The sequence below is a fragment of the Gossypium hirsutum genome, chromosome D13 (assembly GCF_007990345.1).
Source record: "Gossypium hirsutum isolate 1008001.06 chromosome D13, Gossypium_hirsutum_v2.1, whole genome shotgun sequence".
Taxonomy (NCBI): Eukaryota; Viridiplantae; Streptophyta; class Magnoliopsida; order Malvales; family Malvaceae; genus Gossypium; species Gossypium hirsutum.
This window is the reverse complement of record NC_053449.1, coordinates 39,419,822-39,439,241: the sequence shown is the minus strand read 5'-3', so window position 1 is coordinate 39,439,241 and position 19,420 is coordinate 39,419,822. Positions and strand designations below refer to the sequence as shown.

General features: G+C 35.5%; 1 protein-coding gene and 1 pseudogene across 1 annotated transcript; both read left to right on the top strand.

The window, feature by feature from the left end:
• The window catches only part of LOC107919297 (pyrophosphate-energized vacuolar membrane proton pump-like), a 29,230-nt pseudogene extending 15,191 nt beyond the window's left edge, over window positions 1–14,039 (top strand).
• Window positions 14,040–15,872: 1,833 nt separating this feature from the next.
• LOC107920612 (calreticulin) lies at window positions 15,873–19,130 on the top strand. Its single transcript, XM_016850406.2, has 13 exons — window positions 15,873–16,033; window positions 16,748–17,048; window positions 17,137–17,392; window positions 17,476–17,532; window positions 17,613–17,660; window positions 17,752–17,838; window positions 17,913–17,970; window positions 18,066–18,133; window positions 18,222–18,317; window positions 18,402–18,446; window positions 18,527–18,556; window positions 18,644–18,751; window positions 18,838–19,130. Exons 1-13 carry the CDS (start codon window positions 15,934–15,936, stop codon window positions 18,847–18,849), a joined length of 1,266 nt encoding a protein of 421 aa, XP_016705895.1. The 5' UTR covers window positions 15,873–15,933; the 3' UTR covers window positions 18,850–19,130.
• The last annotated feature ends 290 nt before the right edge of the window (window positions 19,131–19,420 follow it).

The following is a 19,420-nucleotide window of genomic DNA, read 5'->3' as shown; positions in this document are numbered from 1 at the left end:
CCGAATTACAAACTTAGTAGACTCAATAGGTAAAGTCTTACTGGATGCTAAGGTTTCACATATGTAAGAATGAGTAGAACCGGGGTCAATCAAAGCAATTACATTAGTATCAAAAAGAGTGAATGTACCGGTAATAACATCAGGCGAAGAAGCATCCTCGCGGGCACGTATAGCATAAGCTCTAGCAGGCGCACGAGCTTCGGATCTGGTTATATCATCTCTAGATCCTCTCTGACCACCACTAGCATTGCCCGTATTTCCAGATGGTCTACCTCGAGCAGTGGTAGCACCCGGTTTCCCACTCTGATTTTCATTCTGTTCAAACAACCTCGGGCAATCTTTAATGAAGTGGTCAACTGATCCGCACTTGTAACAGGAGCGGTCAGGGAATCTACAACTCCCCGAATGCCATTTACCGCAATATCGACATTTCGTTCTATCTCGACGTTCATTCCCAACACTGGCGACCGAAGTGCCTCGTGTGCCCACAGGGGGTCGATCACGATCTCGTCTAAAAAGGCCCGAAGTGCCTCTAAACTGGCCCGCATCATCTCGAAATCTCTTCGATGTCTGTTGAAGAGACCTTCCCGAGGATCTTTTACGAAACTCTCCAGTTCCCTCATCAACTCTTTGCTTTTCTTTTCTAAGCTCTTCGGCTTTACAAGCTCGTTCAACAAGTACCACGAACTCTCGTATTTCAAGAACGCCAACGAACATTTTTATATCTTCATTCAGCCCATCCTCGAAGCGTTTACACATAATAGCTTCGGACGAAACACATTCCCGAGCGTATTTGCTAAGTCTAACAAATTTTCGCTCGTAATCAGTAACCGACATGGAGCCTTGCTTAAGCTCAAGAAATTCCTTCCGTTTTTGATCAATAAATCTCTGACTGATATACTTTTTCCGAAACTCAGTTTGGAAAAACTCCCAAGTTACTTGCTCTCGGGGCACAACAGAAGTCAGAGTACTCCACCAATAGTAGGCAGAATCACGTAGCAAGGAGATAGCACACTTTAGGCATTCATCGGGTGTACAAGATAGCTCATCGAGTACCCGGATAGTGTTGTCCAGCCAAAATTCAGCTTGCTCGGCATCATCGCTATCCATAGCCTTAAATTCAGTAGCCCCATGTTTTCGGATTCTGTCAACTGGGGGCTTATTTGACCTTATTTGGTCCGTTACCGGTGGTATTGTAGGTGCGGGGGTAGTATTTGTCGGGAATGGAGGTTGTGGAACAGCCATATTAGTTCGAATGTATTGGTTGAACCAATCATTCATCACGCTATAGAATGCTTGTCTAGCTTCATCATTCGGATTACTAGCATTAGGTTGAGAGTCTGCCGGCACTGTCCCTTGTGCGGGAGCAGGCGCTACACTCTCAAGATCATCAGCTACCTCTCGGTCACGATCGGGATCCATTACTATAAACACATTTACAATTGTCAGAAATCACCACACTATCAAGTAATCACATAAAATGGCATGTATAGCTAGACCCAACACATTACGGTAGTCCTAGAATCGACTAAACTGTAGCTCTGATACCAATTTAATGTAACACCCCGAACCCGAGACCGACACCGGAGTCGGACACGAGATGTTAACAAACTTTGAAAAATTTTTCCAGACACTACCCAGTCTGAGTACTAGTCGCTTCAAAAATCATATCTTGAGTTTCACAACTCGAAAATCAGTTTTGTGATTTTTCCCTGAAACTAGACTCATGTCCCCACCTATGTACGTTTTTCTACAATTTTTGGTCGGGCCAATTAGTACAGTTTATTAGTCAAAGTCTCCCATGTTACAGGGGTCGACTACACTGACCTTTTCCCATTACGACTTGGATATCTCTCTGCACAGAGCTTCAATACTGATGCCGTTTGTTTCTATGGAAACTAGACTCAGAGAGGAATCCATACATATATGGTATGACCCCTAATTATCTCTGGTCAATTTATAGTGAATTTCCAAAGTCGGAACAGGGAATCCAGAAACTGTTCTGGCCCTGTTCCACAAGAACCCGAATATCTCTTACTGTACTGTTCATATGATTGTTTCGTTACTTTCATATGAAAGTAGATTCATCAAGGTTCGATTAAATAATTTATTCACTATTTAATTCCACTCCTACGAATTCTTGTGATTTTTCCAATCCACACCACTGCTGCTGTCAGCCTCTGTTTTCAAAGTAAACCTTACCTATTTTCGGGGTTTCATGGACCAACTAGGGCCTTGTCATACATATGCCCACATATGATCATACTTAGCCATTCCAATGGCTGATCATTTGCTCAACACTTCCATTCCAACTATAGTTACATCATGAAACCATCTATACATTCATAAACACGAATGGTCTAATGCCATACTCCACTTCTACAAGCCATTTTCGCATGGCTGTACACTTATACATTTCATAAAGTACTCGAAAAACAACAATGGGTAGTCCTATACATGCCATATCAAAATTCAACCAAAATAGTACCCAAAAGAGCCTTTGATAGTGTGGGCGACTTCGACTTCAAGATCCCGAGTCCGATAGCTGGAGAACCAAAAATCTATAAAACAGAGAAGCAGTGTAACGAGTAAGCAATTTATGCTTAGTAAGTTTTGAGCAAGGAATTCCAGCATAAACAAAGAATAACACACATTTAGCTAAACGGAATATTTCATAATACGCAATTTACCGATATCAAACTTGCTTCACAACATTAACAACCCTCATGTACATACACAATAGACTAACTTAGCCGAAGGCCGGTAGCTCGTTTATCAACTGAGCGAACATTTATTTATAAGGGCTCGATTAAATTCAACACATACGTAACATATCCCCATATTGGGATGTTTTTCGAGTATTTGCTGGAATTTTACAGCAAGCTCATTCATTACCAAATCACGTACCTTCGGGATTTAACCGGATATAGCTCCTCGTTCAAATGCTTTCGGGACATAGCCCGGTTTTAGTAACTCACACAATGCCTTCGGGACATAACCCGGATTTAATAACTCGCACGAATGCCTTCGGGACTTAACCCGGATTTAGTATCTCGCACAAAGGCCTTCGGGGCTTAACCCGGAATTTGTATCTCTCACAAATGCCTTCGGATCTTAGTCCGGATATATTCACTTAGCACAAAGCCTTCGGGACTTAGCCCGGACAGCATTCAATTAATCATGCACATCTAACAATAATTCATGGCACATTCATATTTCATTTTCATTTGCGAAACTCAAACACAAGGCACATATCGTCCTTGCACATTCGGCTCAATAGCCACACATAGAGCATGATTTAATCACATCGTAATTTAAGCTCTCTTACTCAAGAACTTACCTCGGGTGTTGTCGAACGATTCCGCTAGCTATTCAACCACTTTTTCCTTCCCTTTATCGGATTTATTTCCCCTTTGCTCTTGAGCTTAATTAAACAAATAAATTGATTTCATCATTTAGGCATCAAAAAGATGAACACAAGGCACTTAGCCCATATTTATACATTAGACATTAAAGTCTCATACATGCAAAAATCATGCATCAACACAACATATTAGCTAATTTCTTTCCCCTTGGCCGAATATGCATGTCTATTTTTGGGGTCGATTTCAACACTTAATACACACATATACACACTAGTAAAGCATCCTCCCCCTTTTCATCAATTTAACACATGCATTGCTCATTAACATGCAAAGTTACATTCGGCCTTAGCACACATCTTGCTAGCCGATTCTTCTCCATTTAGCAACCAATGCACATATGTGCTCACACAAAAATGCTAAAAAGGAGGTTCAAGAATCATCAAGCCATCATCACATGCATCATTAACAAGCTTCATTTTTTGCATGCAATGGCATTAACACAACCTCCACCTAGGCCGAATCTTAACTCATCCTCATGCCTCATCACCACAACATCAAACACCAACCAAGAATGATGCATCCATGGTCAAGTGCCAATTCCATCACATAGCAAGATTTAGACCATGGGCTAGGTAGAACTCAAGCTAACAACTAAAACATGCATGCATCTCATGGAACATCATCAAACATACCTTAGCCTAGCTACATGCATGGCCGAATCTCTTCACCTTTCTTCTTCTTTCCTCCTTAAAATTTTTGGCCAAGGATGAACCAAAGGATGAGAAAATTTTTTTCTTTGTTTTTCTTTCTAATTTAGGCTAAATGAAGGTGAGAAAAGGATGAACAAAGATCTTCTCCTCTCTTTTCTTTAGCTCACGGCAATGGGGGGGGAAAGAATCAACTACACACTTTTTTTTGTGTATTCATCATACTCCTTTTCATTATTTAATTTCCATGCCTATTATTTTATTTTTTTCCACCCATGATGCACCAACAAAACATGTCTATGACATGTCTTGGCCATCAAACTTGGTCTACCATGCTTGTCATGGCCGGCCACTACTAGTAGGGGGGGAATTTGACATGCAAGTCCCCCTTTGTCCACATGCACTAATAGGTCCTCACACATTGACCTATCACATTTTAGAATTTTCTCACATACGTCCTATTGACTAAATTCACATGAAATCAACCAAATTGAAGCTTGAAATTTTCACACATTCATAATTACATATTCTAGACAATAAGTATCACATTCAAACATTTCGGTGACTCGGTTTAGCGGTCCCGAAACCACTTCCCGACTAGGGTCAACTTTGGGCTGTCACAGTAGCTGCCTTGGTGGGCATTGGTTTTGCTTTGCTTCAGTGGCTTTTGTTCTCCAGGGTGAAGGTCTCATCACATGATTCAAGCAATGGATATAAAGTAAAGCTGATTGAAGCTGATGAAGAAGAGGAGGGTATTGACAACATTGAGGTTTCTATCAAGTGTGCTGAGATTCAACATGCCATTTCTCTTGGTAACCTCTTTTCTTTCAATTGCTCCTTTTATCAGTATTTACGGTGTTTTTAACATAAAGTTCGATTCATATCATCCATTATGTTCTACTAAAAATGTCAATGTTCCCAGGTGCAACCTTTTTTCTCTTTACCGAGTACAAGTACCTCGGTATCTTCATGGGTGTATTCGGTGTCATCATCTTCCTCTTCCTTGGTTCAGTTAAGGGGTTCAGCACCAAAAGTGAACCATGCATATATAACCAGGAAAATACTTGCAAACCGGCCCTGGCGAATGCCGTGTTTAGCACGATTGCTTTCTTGCTTGGGGCTCTTACTTCTGTTCTCTCAGGTTTTCTAGGGATGAAGATTGCAACTTATGCCAATGCTAGAACAACTCTAGAGGCAAGGAAGGGTGTTGGAAAGGCATTCATAATTGCTTTTCGCTCGGGAGCAGTCATGGGTTTCCTGCTTGCAGCCAATGGGCTTTTGGTTCTCTATGTATCCATTTATTTGTTTAAACTGTACTATGGTGATGACTGGGAGGGACTTTATGAATCTATTACTAGTTCTGGTCTTGGTGGTTCTTCTATAGCTCTCTTTGGAAGAGTTGGGGGAGGAATATATACAAAAGCAGCCGATGTCGGTGCTGATCTTGTCGGTAAAGTCGAGAGAAATATCCTGAAGATGATCCACGAAATCCAGCTGTGAGTTCCCACAGTTCCTAAACCTATTAGCCTGGAATAAGTTCTGTTTGTTGTTTAGCTTCCAATAATTAGTTCTGAGTCTTATGCCACTTATATTCTAAACGATGAACAATTTTTATACAGGTTATTGCTGATAATGTGGGCGATAATGTAGGACATATCACCGGCATGGGTTCCGATCTATTCGGATCTTATGCTGAATCATCATGTGCAGCCCTTTTTGTTGCATCCATATCATCCTTTGGTATCAATCACGACTTTACAGCAATGTCTTACCCCTTGATCATTAGCTCAATGGGAATCGTGCTTTGCTTGATAACTACAGTCTTTGCAACTGATATGCTTGAGATTAAGAATGTAAGAGAAATCGAACCATCCTTGAAACGGCAACTCCTTATCTCCACCATCCTGATGACTGCTGGGATTGCCATGGTCAGCTTCTTTGCATGGCCATCAGAGTTCACACTCTTCGATTTCGGAGCTATGAAGGAAGTGAAGAATTAGTAAGCAAACTGTAAACTGTTTTCTCTTCATTTGAAGGTTCCGGTCAGCTTTTAACAATTTATGTACCATGCAGGCACCTTTTCTTCTGTGTTTCTATTGGCTTGTGGGCTGGACTTGTGATCGGATACATTACAGAATATTACACTAGCAATTAGGGGTGTGCATAATTTGGGTAAAATCGAAAAAATTCGGTTAACCGACCGAATTCGGTTAATCGGTCGGTTAACCGAATTTTTTCGGTGGGGGGTCGGTTAATTTTTTTATGATTTTTTGGTTAACGGTTAATTCGGTTCGAAACCGGTCGGTTAACCGAAAATTTTCGGTTAACCGAAAAAATTAATAAATAAAATTATCCAACCCAGCCCAAACTCAATTACCCAACCCAATTACCCAACCCAATAAAACTAAAACTAAAGTTTACCCAATTACCCAATCCAATAAAACTAAAAGTAAAAGACAACCCAATTTACTAAAGTCTAAAACCCAATTTATTTTAATAATTTATAAATTTTTTAAATTTTAAAAATAAAAAATAAAAAAAATTCGGGTAATTCGGGTAATTTTTAACCAAAAATAAAAAATACATAATTTTTGGTTAATTCGGTTAACCGACCTTATTAACCGAAAAAATTTCGGTTCGGTTAATTTTTTTAAAAAAATCGGTTCGATTAACTGTTAAAATTTTTGAAATGTCGATTAATTTGGTTATAGTAATTTCGGGTCAGTTAATCGAATGAACACCCCTACTAGCAATGCTTACAGGTACGGACATTAAGGCCCCGTTCTTCTCCATGGTTGAGAAGGACTTTTTCAATAAAAAGTCCTTTTCTCTTAAACGGAATGAAGAATAGCCTCCTTTTAGGTAAAAATTTCACCATCAGAAAAGGGCTTCTCTCTAGATGAAGAAGCTAAAAATTTCTCCTTTTCTTTAGCTTGAACTGCTTTTGGATGATAATTGACCAAATTAACCTGTCTTCTCCCCCAAACGTTTTTTCCCCTCTGCTGGTTCCCCAAACGTTCTTTTCCCTCTGCTGGTGAAATTGGAGCTTTATACCCAAATTTTTTCCCCATTTTCGGCTTTCAAAGCTATTTCCTATTCTTTGTTCCTCTTCCGCAGGTGCGAGTTTCTTTTCTTCTTCTTCTGTTTAATTAGTTCCTCTTCTGTTTAATCTCTGTCTGAGAACCTATGGGGGTTTTCGACCTTAACATTCCATACACGGATTCCAAGCCGCCCAGCAAGGCGAATTCCACCGTTGCCAAATCCACCCGCATTAAAATTGTGATCAAAGCGATGGAGCTGGGCTACACGGGTATCGCCTACAACCGTACGATCAGGGGTGTCATGTTTGATCGCGACCGGTGCTCGATTCCTCTTCTTGGTCTTTCCTCTCTCCTCAATGTCGCCCCCTTTCTCTCCTCTTCCGTAAACTTCCACCGAGACCTCCTCGGGTCCCTCGCTCCTCTCCTTTTCGCCAGTACATGCGCCTCACCGTCTGCATTGATACCGCATCGCAGTCACAAGCTTTAAATTCGGGAAACCCAATATTTAAGACGTACCACATTGTTGCCGTTAGGCCGTTGAACCAAAATGCATTTGATAACGCTTGCGAAAAAGCCGAGGTCATTAATTGATTCAAATTTCAATGGAGAAAATTTTAAAGATATAGGTTTTAACTTTTTTTTTTTTGCGATTTAGGTGGATATAATTTCAATTGATTTCTAAGACAAGTTGCCGTTTCGATTGAAATTGCCTATGCTTAAAGCTGCTATATATTAAGTTTGTTATTGACTTGATTTCTATACTCATTCAAAATTGAAAATTTGATTTGTTTTAATGGATAATTTCAACTTGGGGTCTCGTAGCGTGGGATATATTTTGAAATAACATATTATGATCTTATTGTGGATGTTCATCAAAGGAGGTAAATCATATCCAATGCTAAGGTGAGGAATCCAGAGCTTGTTGCATTGTTTTTGAACGGTTGTTTCTTTCTTTCTTTTTTTTTTGCTGTGTTCTAATTGTAATAGGCCCAATCTGCCCGGCCCGTAATAAAAAAATATAAACCAAACAAAAATTATAACAGTCCATAACAGTCCAATTACAGTAACCCAAATTTGTAGCCCATTAAAAATTAAACCCAAACGGCCCAGTGCACCTAGCCCACTAACCTAAATCACTAACCCTAAACCCATTACATTAAAAAAACAGAGTCGAAACCCTAGCCCTCAGCAGCTATCGCGCCGCAATCGAACACGAGATCCCTTCTGAGCTATACCTTGCACGTGCACCACCGCCACGTACCACACCTCCACGTCCACTGCTCAGTACACCTGCAACAACTCGCAGCAAACACATATCGACAAACAATGACAGAAAACGCAGCAGAAAAGAGAAAATACTGATAGAAAATAGCAGCAAACAAAAAGGGAGTGAAACGTATTTCTTTCGTAATTATTTTTTCATTTTTCTGGCTATATAAAAGCCAAATATGCATTGTAAACAGGGAGGGACATTGAGATACAAAACAAAAAAAAGTTTGAGGTAAATCGGAACGTTTGTCTTGCTTTTCCATTTTTTCCATTTTCGATTCGTTCTTTTTTTGTATACATACGCGAATAATAAAAAAAAAGGAGGAACCTTACCTCGTGATGCCTCCGAGTACGCGCGAAAAGGAGCCAAAAAGCCCTATGAGGTGAGGCTCCGACCACCATTCACGGTGGAATCGAGGCGGCGGAGAGGTGTCAAAGGCTAGGGCCGAAACCCTAGCAGAGGAGCAGCAATCTTTTTTTAAAACTATAAGCTACAAATGATTTTTTTTTTAGGAAATTTTAGTTTAAATAATGACATAATACGGCGCCGTTTTGAGCTAGGGTTCTTAGCGCCCAAATGACACCGTTTAGCGACCATGCTCGATGACCAGATCCAACCGCGGCTAGATCCGCGCTTTTTGGTAAGGGGAGGGTTATTTGCAACCATGACCCCTCCACCTTGTAACAGTATTTCAATTCGATACTTTTTTATTTTATTTCCTTTTCAATTTTAATCTTTTATTTCATTTTTGTTTCGATTTGATCCACAACGAAGTGCCGCGTTTTCAGGGACGGGAATATTTCCCTTTTGGGTCCCCCTGTTATTCGCGTATCTCGTTTCAGCCCCCACATTTTGATTTATTTCCATTTGTTACGTTTAATTCTGCTTTAAGTTAAAATTCGACCCTTATTAAGTTGTCTTATATTTTCTTTTTTAAATATTCGTTATCCCATTATTATTTAAATATAGGTAATTTTAGATCTAATATTATTTTTAATATTTATACTTCATATTACTTTAAAGTTATTATACATAAGATTTAACGTATAATATTGTTATGAACTATATTTTAAGTTTACTACATATTATTATTTTAAACCTATTATGCATTATTATTTTTTCATCATGTATTATGTATTCATATTTTTGAAATTATTGTGTATTATTATTCTAAAATTATTATGTATTATTACTTAAAAGTTATACTGTATTTTTATTTTTATTTGTCATATTTTTAACGTATTTCATTTTATTTATAAAATTCTCCTTTATATTTTGTTGTGTTTTTTTTATTGTTCTTCATATAAATAAAACTCTCATATAATATTATTTCATATCTTCTCATTAACTTACGATAATTTATTGTTATTTCTATATGTATGGTATTGTTTTTATATCATTATATTAACTTTCAATTCAATTTTTAATATTGTCATTAATACTTGTATAATATGTGATATGAAATCATGGTATTAATGTGTTTTGTATTTGCTCACTTGTACTTATTGATCGTTTGGCGTTCATTAGTATGCGTTTTAGCTTGCGAATTATCACCTCGTGGTTTAATTTATCGTTCATTCACATTTTATTTCGTTTAAAGGGTTTTAAATATCGAAACCAATTTATCCATAAGTTTTCAAATACTCGGTATCTAAGATTCTCGAGAGGATTGTGCCCTAACTTACCGGGCTTCAATTCTCCTTGTTGAATTTAAATAACCGAATATCCCTTTTTCAATTTAAACGTAGAAATCACAAATAAAAAGCTCATTCTCGAGAATTCGATACGTTGTGTCCTAACGCATTGGATATGACATATTGTTTTCTCGAGACGAGGATTTCTAACAAATGAAAATAAAGGCAATAGTCGATATTTATGAATTTTGTGAAATCGAACCCTAACTTACTGGGTTTTGATTTTTTTCATTTGACCCAAATAATCGGATATCATTCTCAAATGCATAGATTTTAAAAGTCAAAAGATAAATTTAATTTCGAGGATTTAAAATGTTGCACTCTAACTTATAGAGTGTGTCAATTTATTTCTTTAAAATAAGTGAGTCTCATCATCCAATTTATTTTATTCGAATTTTCTTTTCCAAGGATCGTATTTTAAAATCTTTCCAAATTCTCGACACTAAGACATTAAACAATCAATTCGGTACCAATTTTGGGCGTTACGAGGGTGCTAACCCTTCCTCGTACGTAACCGACTCCCGAACCTATTTTCTCAAAATTCGTAGACCTAAAATCGTTTTCAAGGTGATTCGATCACACTTTCAATAAAAGATCGGTGACGACTCCTATTTTCATTTTCAAGTCGATCCCCATTTTGCAAAATAAAAACGGGTTTCGACACTAATAATTCTTGTGTTTTAGCGCATTAAAATATAAATTTATAGCTGATGAAATGGTGATGAACTAGGATATGAACAATTGGTGAGTAGCAAAAATTGAGAGATTCAGTTATGATTTTTTAGTTGCTTTATAAGATGCAATTTTGGTTGTTCTAGATAGTAGTGGATGCTGTCAATGTGAACTAATTATCTGTAGCATACTTTCCAGTTACTGCTGGATTGGACTCGAGGAAAAAATGTCATACTTTCTAGTGCTGCACCTTCTGTATGTGAAGTTAGAGGGCCTAGTGATGTTGCAAACTTAGCATCTTTGCTTGGTCTCTCTATGGAACGAGCTAAAGCAGCTATTTCCAAAAATTGTAGGTATGCTAATTCACAGAAGTTTGTAGTTTTTGCGAGGGCCGTAGTTAATGTCTTATTCTGTGTGGACCTCCTTTTGTTTCATCTTTCAGGAACCTTTTGACCAATGCTTTGAGAAGAAAGCACTTTTTCAAGGAGGTTATCAGAGTTGAAGTAGTGTCCTCCAGTATAAATCTTTGGAACTTGGAAATTAGCAATCAAAGTTTCAATATTGTCGATGTAAAGCCTGCAAACATGGAGGATCTAACTGGTAAGCCTATTCTATTTTGGTACTTTAGTCTATTGCTTTCACTTCTTAAAGCATATGCAAGTTCAGTGCTGTTCAATATATTTGCAAAAGTAATGGTTATTGTAATGTCTATCATTGCAGAGGCTATAACATCAGCAGAGTTTCACCCTACCCACTGTAATATGGTAGCATATAGTAGTTCAAAGGGCTCAATTCGCCTCATTGATTTGCAGCAATCAGCTTTGTGTGATTCTCATGCCAAATTGCAAGTGTTTTACCGTTTTTAGTTTCTTTTGTTGAATTTACTGAGATTTGCACTAAAAATTGAACTATTGTTATTATCCTAAAGTTTAGATTTAAACAAAATATGTTCTGTGAAAGTGAGGCTATTTCATGTATTTGGTGGGTTTTTAGAGAATCATATCTCTTTACTCATATTTAGATATGTATTGGACGCAAATAGGATATATCTCAGTTTCAGTTAAGTTGTGCTTTATACAATATTATTTGTAATTATACTTGTATAACTTCTTAAAAAAATATTGGCTACAAGTATTTCAAACCATCAAGGTCTCCTTGCTGATATTGTACTTAAAAGTCTTGGCTAAATATTAGATAAATTCTGTAGCATTGAAGTTTTGCCCGTAGCAAATAACTCTAATCATAGATCAATGCATTTCAATTGTGGATGTCTTAATTAAACTGCATTCCTTTGTTTGATTTGGAGCTAGAATATAATCTAAGGTTAATGACGGTGAATCAAACAATTCGAGTGGTTTTGAAATGGAATTAACAAGAGATGCTATAGCTTCTAGTTTAATGAATTCACTTTAAATTGTAAATACTATTGTAAAATTTTTAGTATTTATATTTGGTATATAAATATTATCCCTTTTTAAAACTTTAATCTAAATATATGTAATATTTTAATTTGTTAGGTTTATATTTTCTATGTTATGTTAATATCTAATATGAGTTATATATTCAAATACATTTTAAAATAAAATAATACAAATGTGTTAAAAGCATTAATTAAAAATAAAAAAATAATTTTTATAATAATACAATTGTGTCAATAACTAATTACAAATATTTAATTACTATATTTAAATATTTAAATATAATTTATATATTCTAATTAAATTTAATAAATAATTAATATTAATTACTTAGAAATATTTAAAATTAATATTATATATTAAAATATTAACAATAAGTTATAATAAATTATTTTTTATATTTTTGCTAAAATATCATAATATTAATTAATTTGAACATTATTTAAAGACATATTTGTTACTTTATAATATCATGTCTAAAATGGACATTTTATTCTTCAAAGGCACTTTTTGATAGCAATACCAGACACTTAAAATTTTCAAAAGCACTTCTCAAAAGTACTTTTTCACAGCACTTTTCAAAAGTAATGAAAAACTGGCCCAATATGTTACTCATCAATGCCTTTGATATGCCCATCTTTGATGCTTACTGCCTCTTCAAATAGTTGTAGTCCAGTGCAGGATGTGGCAGATTCTTGCAGGATAGGCGCTGCAACGAATGTGATATTCGGGTTGGCCCTGGGATACAAATATGTCATCATTCCCATATTTGCCATTTCGATTTCTATTTATGTGAGCTTTAGCCTGGCTGCAATGTATGGAATTGCTGTGGCCGCTATAGGGATGCTTACTACTATATCCACCGGTCTTGCGATCGATGCTTATGGTCCCATTAGTGACAATGCCGGTGGTATTGCTGAAATGGCTGGAATGAGCCATAAGATACGTGAAAGGACCGATGCTTTAGATGCCGCAGGAAACACCACCGCAGCTATTGGCAAGGTGAGCGGCTTATGTTGATTCCATGATCTTCATTCTTCAAATTGGTTGTTGGTCCTTGAGTATTTTTGCATGTTTCTATTGTTAAATTTCAGGGGTTTGCGATCGGCTCAGCTGCACTCGTATCTCTTGCTCTATTCGGTGCCTATGTTAGCCGAGCAGGCATCAAGTCAGTTGACGTATTGACACCAAAGGTTTTCATTGGCTTAATAGTTGGAGCCATGCTACCCTACTGGTTTTCAGCCATGACAATGAAGAGCGTTGGAAGTGCGGCTCTCAAAATGGTCGAAGAGGTTTGTCGGCAATTCAATTCAATTCCTGGACTAATGGAAGGCACGGCAAAACCAGAGTATGCAAACTGTGTAAAGATTTCAACTGATGCCTCACTCAGGGAAATGATCCCACCTGGTGCACTTGTTATGCTTACTCCACTCATTGTCGGAACCTTCTTAGGAGTCGAAACACTAGCTGGTGTTCTAGCTGGCTCACTTGTGTCGGGTGTGCAGGTAGCCATCTCAGCATCCAACACAGGAGGAGCATGGGATAATGCCAAGAAATATATAGAGGCAGGGGGTAGTGAGCATGCAAAGTCACTTGGTCCAAAGGGTTCAGATTGCCACAAGGCTGCAGTGATAGGAGACACAATAGGGGATCCCCTCAAGGACACATCTGGTCCATCGCTCAACATCCTCATTAAGCTCATGGCGGTTGAGTCATTGGTGTTTGCTCCTTTCTTTGCGGCTCATGGAGGCTTGCTTTTCAAATTCATCTAAACTCTTGCCTTTAGTTACCCAATTTTAATATCTTCAAATAAATTGTAGTACTTTTACTCATTTTTTTTTCCATTGAAATTTGAATATCCAATTTTTATCGTTTAAACCCCAAGTACTCCATCTATTCCGTTGACATTATTCTTATCTTTATATTAAATACATTGAAGTTAGGGTGTGTTTCATAAATTACTCAAAATTTTTAGTTGTGTTTGATAATTATTTTAATTTTTATATAATATAAAATTTTCAATAACAAATATTGAATAAAATTAGTAGATAAGTAGTTATTTATCATTTAATGTATAAAACATTACATTTGTTTTTATTTTATTAAAAATATCATTTAAAAAAAGAAATATTCAAATTACCATATTTACTTTTATCCAACACTATCCAAATTAATATAAGATATTAAATTTATAAGATTAAAACTAAGAAATAAATAAAATTTTAAAGATCAATATTTACTTTTATCAATCAATATAATTATACTCCATACTCATATTTACTAATTTACCAAACAATTTTATAATATGAATTCAACACTTATCAGATTCAATGCTTAATTTTTTTAGCATTTAAAATTTCAATTTTTTAAACCCACCCTTAATTTTGGATTAGACTAATTTAAGATTAGTGATTCTGAATTTTATATTTTTTGAGTTGTTATTGATTTTTTTATTGAAATTTGTTGGTTGAGATTTTAAAATTGGATTTTCCTTAGTTGAAGTAATGTTGGATTACTTTACTTAGTTATTTTGAGTTGGAATAATTTTTGAATTTAAATTTTTATTTTTTATCGTCAACATGAATTAAATTATATTTAAATTTAAAATTAATCGAATAAAAATTTTAAATTTAACTACTCTATTGAATTTTTCAATGAATATCTAACGATAGAATTAATTTAGTTTTGATATATTAAAATAATTCTTAAATTTCATTAATCAAATTTGTAAATTTTAATTTGATAATACCTAAAATATTTTCAGATGTTATAAAACATAAAATCATGTTTCTAAAGGCCTAACATTATAAACTTTCAAAATGTTGTAAACCTTTTAAAATCAATTTTATATTTATAAGTACCGATAACTCTAAAAGATATTTAACAAGACTTTCAAAAGAAGCAATCAAATAAGTATCAAGACTTATATTTAACTTTTATTTAAAATATAAAATATTATGTTAATAAGAATTAAATTATGATATAAATAATTTTTATATTTAGCTTTTATTTAAAATATAAAATATTATGTTAATAAGAATTAAATTATGATATAAATAATTTTTAGATATTGTATAAAATATTTTGTAAATATCAAGTAAAATATTTAAGATTTAATTTTTCAAACATCGATTTGAGATGAAATTTTTTTTAAAGGAAATAATATTTTTATGCATAATTCTATGCTATTTTCTCATAATACTAGACTCAAATTCACGTTTAGTATCTATCTAAAACGCAAATATCTAAACAAATTTACAAATTTTCTTTTTCCAATAGATGCCATAAATTATAATGGAAGTTTCGAGATGATAAAACTGAAACCCAACCGCTAATTAGAGACCAATTAAGAGACGTAAATAATCTGCTGCTACGCCTCAAACTAACGTCTAGGTGGACGGCCTCTACAGTTCTGTGGATCATTGCCTGCTTGCCACATGTAACACAATTCCGCTGAAATGAGCCGTAACGTACTCCTACCATAACGAGGCAAAATCCTCCTACGTGTCACGTGAAATTCCTAGCCAATAAGTTTTTGCCACGTCAATAAGTGAATGACATGTCATCAAGCCATTGGCTTCAGTCATTAACTTCAGTCCACGTCATATTAACCGAAAATAATAATACCTCGTTTTAACTGGGCCGTAAAAAGTAAAAAGGAAGAAAACCATTGAAACGCAACGAGTATTATATAAACGGTACCTAAACAACCCATCAGACTATCAGTGCACTGCAGTTCTACATTCTCGCTCCGTGGAGTTCAGCTATGGCGATTCCTAAACCGATCCCTAATTTTATCTTTCTAATTCTTGTCTCTTTCTTCGTCATTGCCTCTGCTGAAGTATTCTTCGAAGAGCGCTTCGATGGTTAACTCTTTCTCACTCATTTCCCCCCCGCTTTCTAATACTCAATTTACATGCATTGAATCTTAACGTTTTAGATCGTTTTTTTTGTTTGAATCTTTTTTTTTCTCATTTAAGAGGTTTTGAGACTTTAACTTAACGTAAATGAACGGATCCGTGATTTTTAAATGTTAAGTAGGGATCTGGCTGTTTTCGATGGTTCCTTTACTCGAATTATTAATTACGTTTAAAAGATGTAGTGAGTCGAGTAGATCTACACGTAATATGACTCCGTAAAAGGTTCTAATTATAAAAATATATAAATTATTAGAAATGTGTTTGAATTCTTTGAGAAATGGCAGTGAATGTGTGTATTGTGTTTCAATTGTTCTGTAACTGTAGAGGATAATTGGATGAAATGATGATTAATATTATCATTCTGCGTTAATTTAATTTAATTTTTTGTTATTTGATATATCTTGAGAATGAAAACACTAGTTCTTAGCAAAATTAATTAGATGTTATGGTCTTTTAAATCAGAGTAGATATCAGAGTCTAGCTAATGTGTTCCTACTATTTAACGTACTATGCATGGCTGCATTACTAAAATTTTGCTTTCCCTTTAACAAACGAGAAGCTGCTTATGTTTTTATTGTACGTTTCACTGTTTCCAAACAGAAGAATTTGACCTTTTCTTTTTCTGGTTGATTTTGCATTTCTATTGTTTTTAAACCAAAGATGGATGGGAAAGTCGGTGGGTAAAATCTGACTGGAAGAAAGATGACAACATGGCTGGGGAATGGAATTACACTTCTGGAAAATGGAGTGGGGATCTTAATGACAAAGGTATTCAAACTAGTGAAGACTACAGGTTCTATGCTATTTCGGCTAAGTTACCAGAAGTTAACAACAAGGGCAAGACTCTAGTCTTCCAATTTTCTGTCAAGCATGAGCAGCAGCTTGATTGTGGTGGTGGTTACATGAAGCTACTCAGTGGTGACATTGACCAGAAGAATTTTGGTGGTGACACCCCATACAGGTTTTTACCTTATGATCTAACCTCTTGGTATCTCTAAAAGATTTTATTACAGATTTACTTATTTTTTTGTAATGTTGGTTGGGTGCAGCATTATGTTTGGGCCTGATATCTGTGGAAGCACAAAGAAAGTACATGCTATTCTTCATTACAAGGGGACAAACCACTTGATGAAAAAGGAAGTTCCATGTGAGACTGACCAACTTACTCATGTTTACACATTTATTCTCCATCCGGATGCTAGTTACAAAATTCTTATTGATAATGTTGAGAAACGAACTGGTAGCTTGTACACTGATTGGGATCTTCTCCCACCGAAGAGAATCAAGGATCCCAGTGCAAAGAAGGTCATTAGTCAGAATTGATGTCTTTTTGGTTTTATTTTATCATATGAATATTTGATACAACTAAGAACTTCGAATGATGGCAGCCTGAAGATTGGGATGACAAGGAATTCATCCCTGATCCTGAAGACAAGAAGCCAGAGGTAACAACCTTCGTATTTTAACCCTTCCATGGTTTTGTTATGCATATGCAAGCTAACCTCTAGTTTTTGATTTCCCATAGGGTTATGATGACATTCCAAAAGAAATTCCTGATCCTGATGCTAAGAAGGTAGTCATTTAATGCTTCAGTAATGCTTCTATTATAAAATGGGCATGCCTTATTTGTAATAAAGGTTAATGATTAAAATTATTTACACCAGCCAGAAGATTGGGATGATGAAGAAGATGGTGAATGGACCCCCTCAACAATTCCCAACCCAGAGTACAATGGCCCATGGAAGCCTAAGGTTCGTGAAATCCCTGTCTAATTGCAGCATTTAATTTGACAATTTATGTCTAACAATTCTTTGTCTATCTGCAGAAAATCAAGAACCCCAACTACAAGGGCAAGTGGAAGGCTCCAAAAATTGACAACCCAGGTTCATAGCTATTTCCTGTGTAATGCTTTTTTTCTTTTCTTATCAATTACAAATTTTCAAGTGATTTATTACTGTGTTTTTTATATGGTTCACAGATTTCAAGGATGATCCTGATCTTTATGTTTTCCCCAACTTGAAGCATGTTGGTATTGAATTGTGGCAGGTATCACTTTTTTTCTCTCTACATCTATCCTATTATCATTCCATGCCATTTTAGAACTATAACAAGATAAATGTTTGGTTTTTGCCAGGTAAAATCTGGAACATTGTTTGATAATATCTTAGTTGCTGATGATGTTGAGTATGCCAAAAAGCTAGCTGAAGAAACATGGGGCAAGCAGAAGGATGTAAGTCAATCTATTCAAACTGTTCTTGTTGACCTTATTTTTGGGGGTGTTTGTGCTTGTGGTTGATTTGATTGGCTTTTGCAGGCCGAGAAGGCTGCATTTGAGGAGGCAGAGAAAAAGAAAGAGGAGGTATATTATTGACTATCAAGTGTCATACTTCTGCCTTGTTTGCAGTTCTCTCTTTCTAACTGATGTAACATGACCTTCAGGACTCCAAGGATGACGCCGCAGATTCTGATGTAAGTCTATAACATGCCTTGTCAATGATATAATTTTACTTGAATTGCCGTCTTTCTGGTTTTCATTGTGTTTAACCGATTATCCAGGTGGATGATGATCATGGTGATAGTAGTAGTGATGATGGTGAAGGAAGTGAGTCTGATTTCGATAGCAAATCAGACGCAAGCAAAGACAGTGTTGAGAAAGACGTACATGTAAGTAGTTCTTTTCCTTTCTGCCTTTGCCTATATATAGATTTTGGATGCCTCATTAAACAAAATGATTATCCCTTTGAATGCAGGATGAGCTGTAAGGTCAATCTGGTATAGATAAAGCGCCGCAAAAGTGCTCTTCAAAGGATCTCCATTTCTCTTTTTATTTTTTATTTTTCATCTTTGCAGCTGTAGGAGTAGAGGGGAAAGGAATTGCCATTGCAGTTTGCGTGCACATTGCTGTCTTGATCTGAATTTTTTTTTCTTTAACTTTTGTTAAGGCTTTAGAAACAAAGAGGGTTTTATTCTATGCTCAAGATTATGAAATAGTTTAAACTATGCCTATGAATTTTGATAATAATTTGATAGTCTGATTCTCTGACCTCGAATTTGATCTAACAAAAGTTTACTATTAAAGGACTTGACTTAAACAAAAATTGAAATGGTATAAATATTTTGGATTCAAAATTATTTGAATTCAATCAGATTTAAAAATTTAAAAATTTGAAATATTTTTATATAAATTAACTAAACTCAAAATTAATTAAAATGTCTAATGGGGAGAGGAACATCGCATGCATGTATGACAATTTTTTATGGTAAAATTTTATTATTGTTTTTTGTACTTTATGAAAATTGCGGATTTAATCTTTATATTTTAAATTTTAAAAT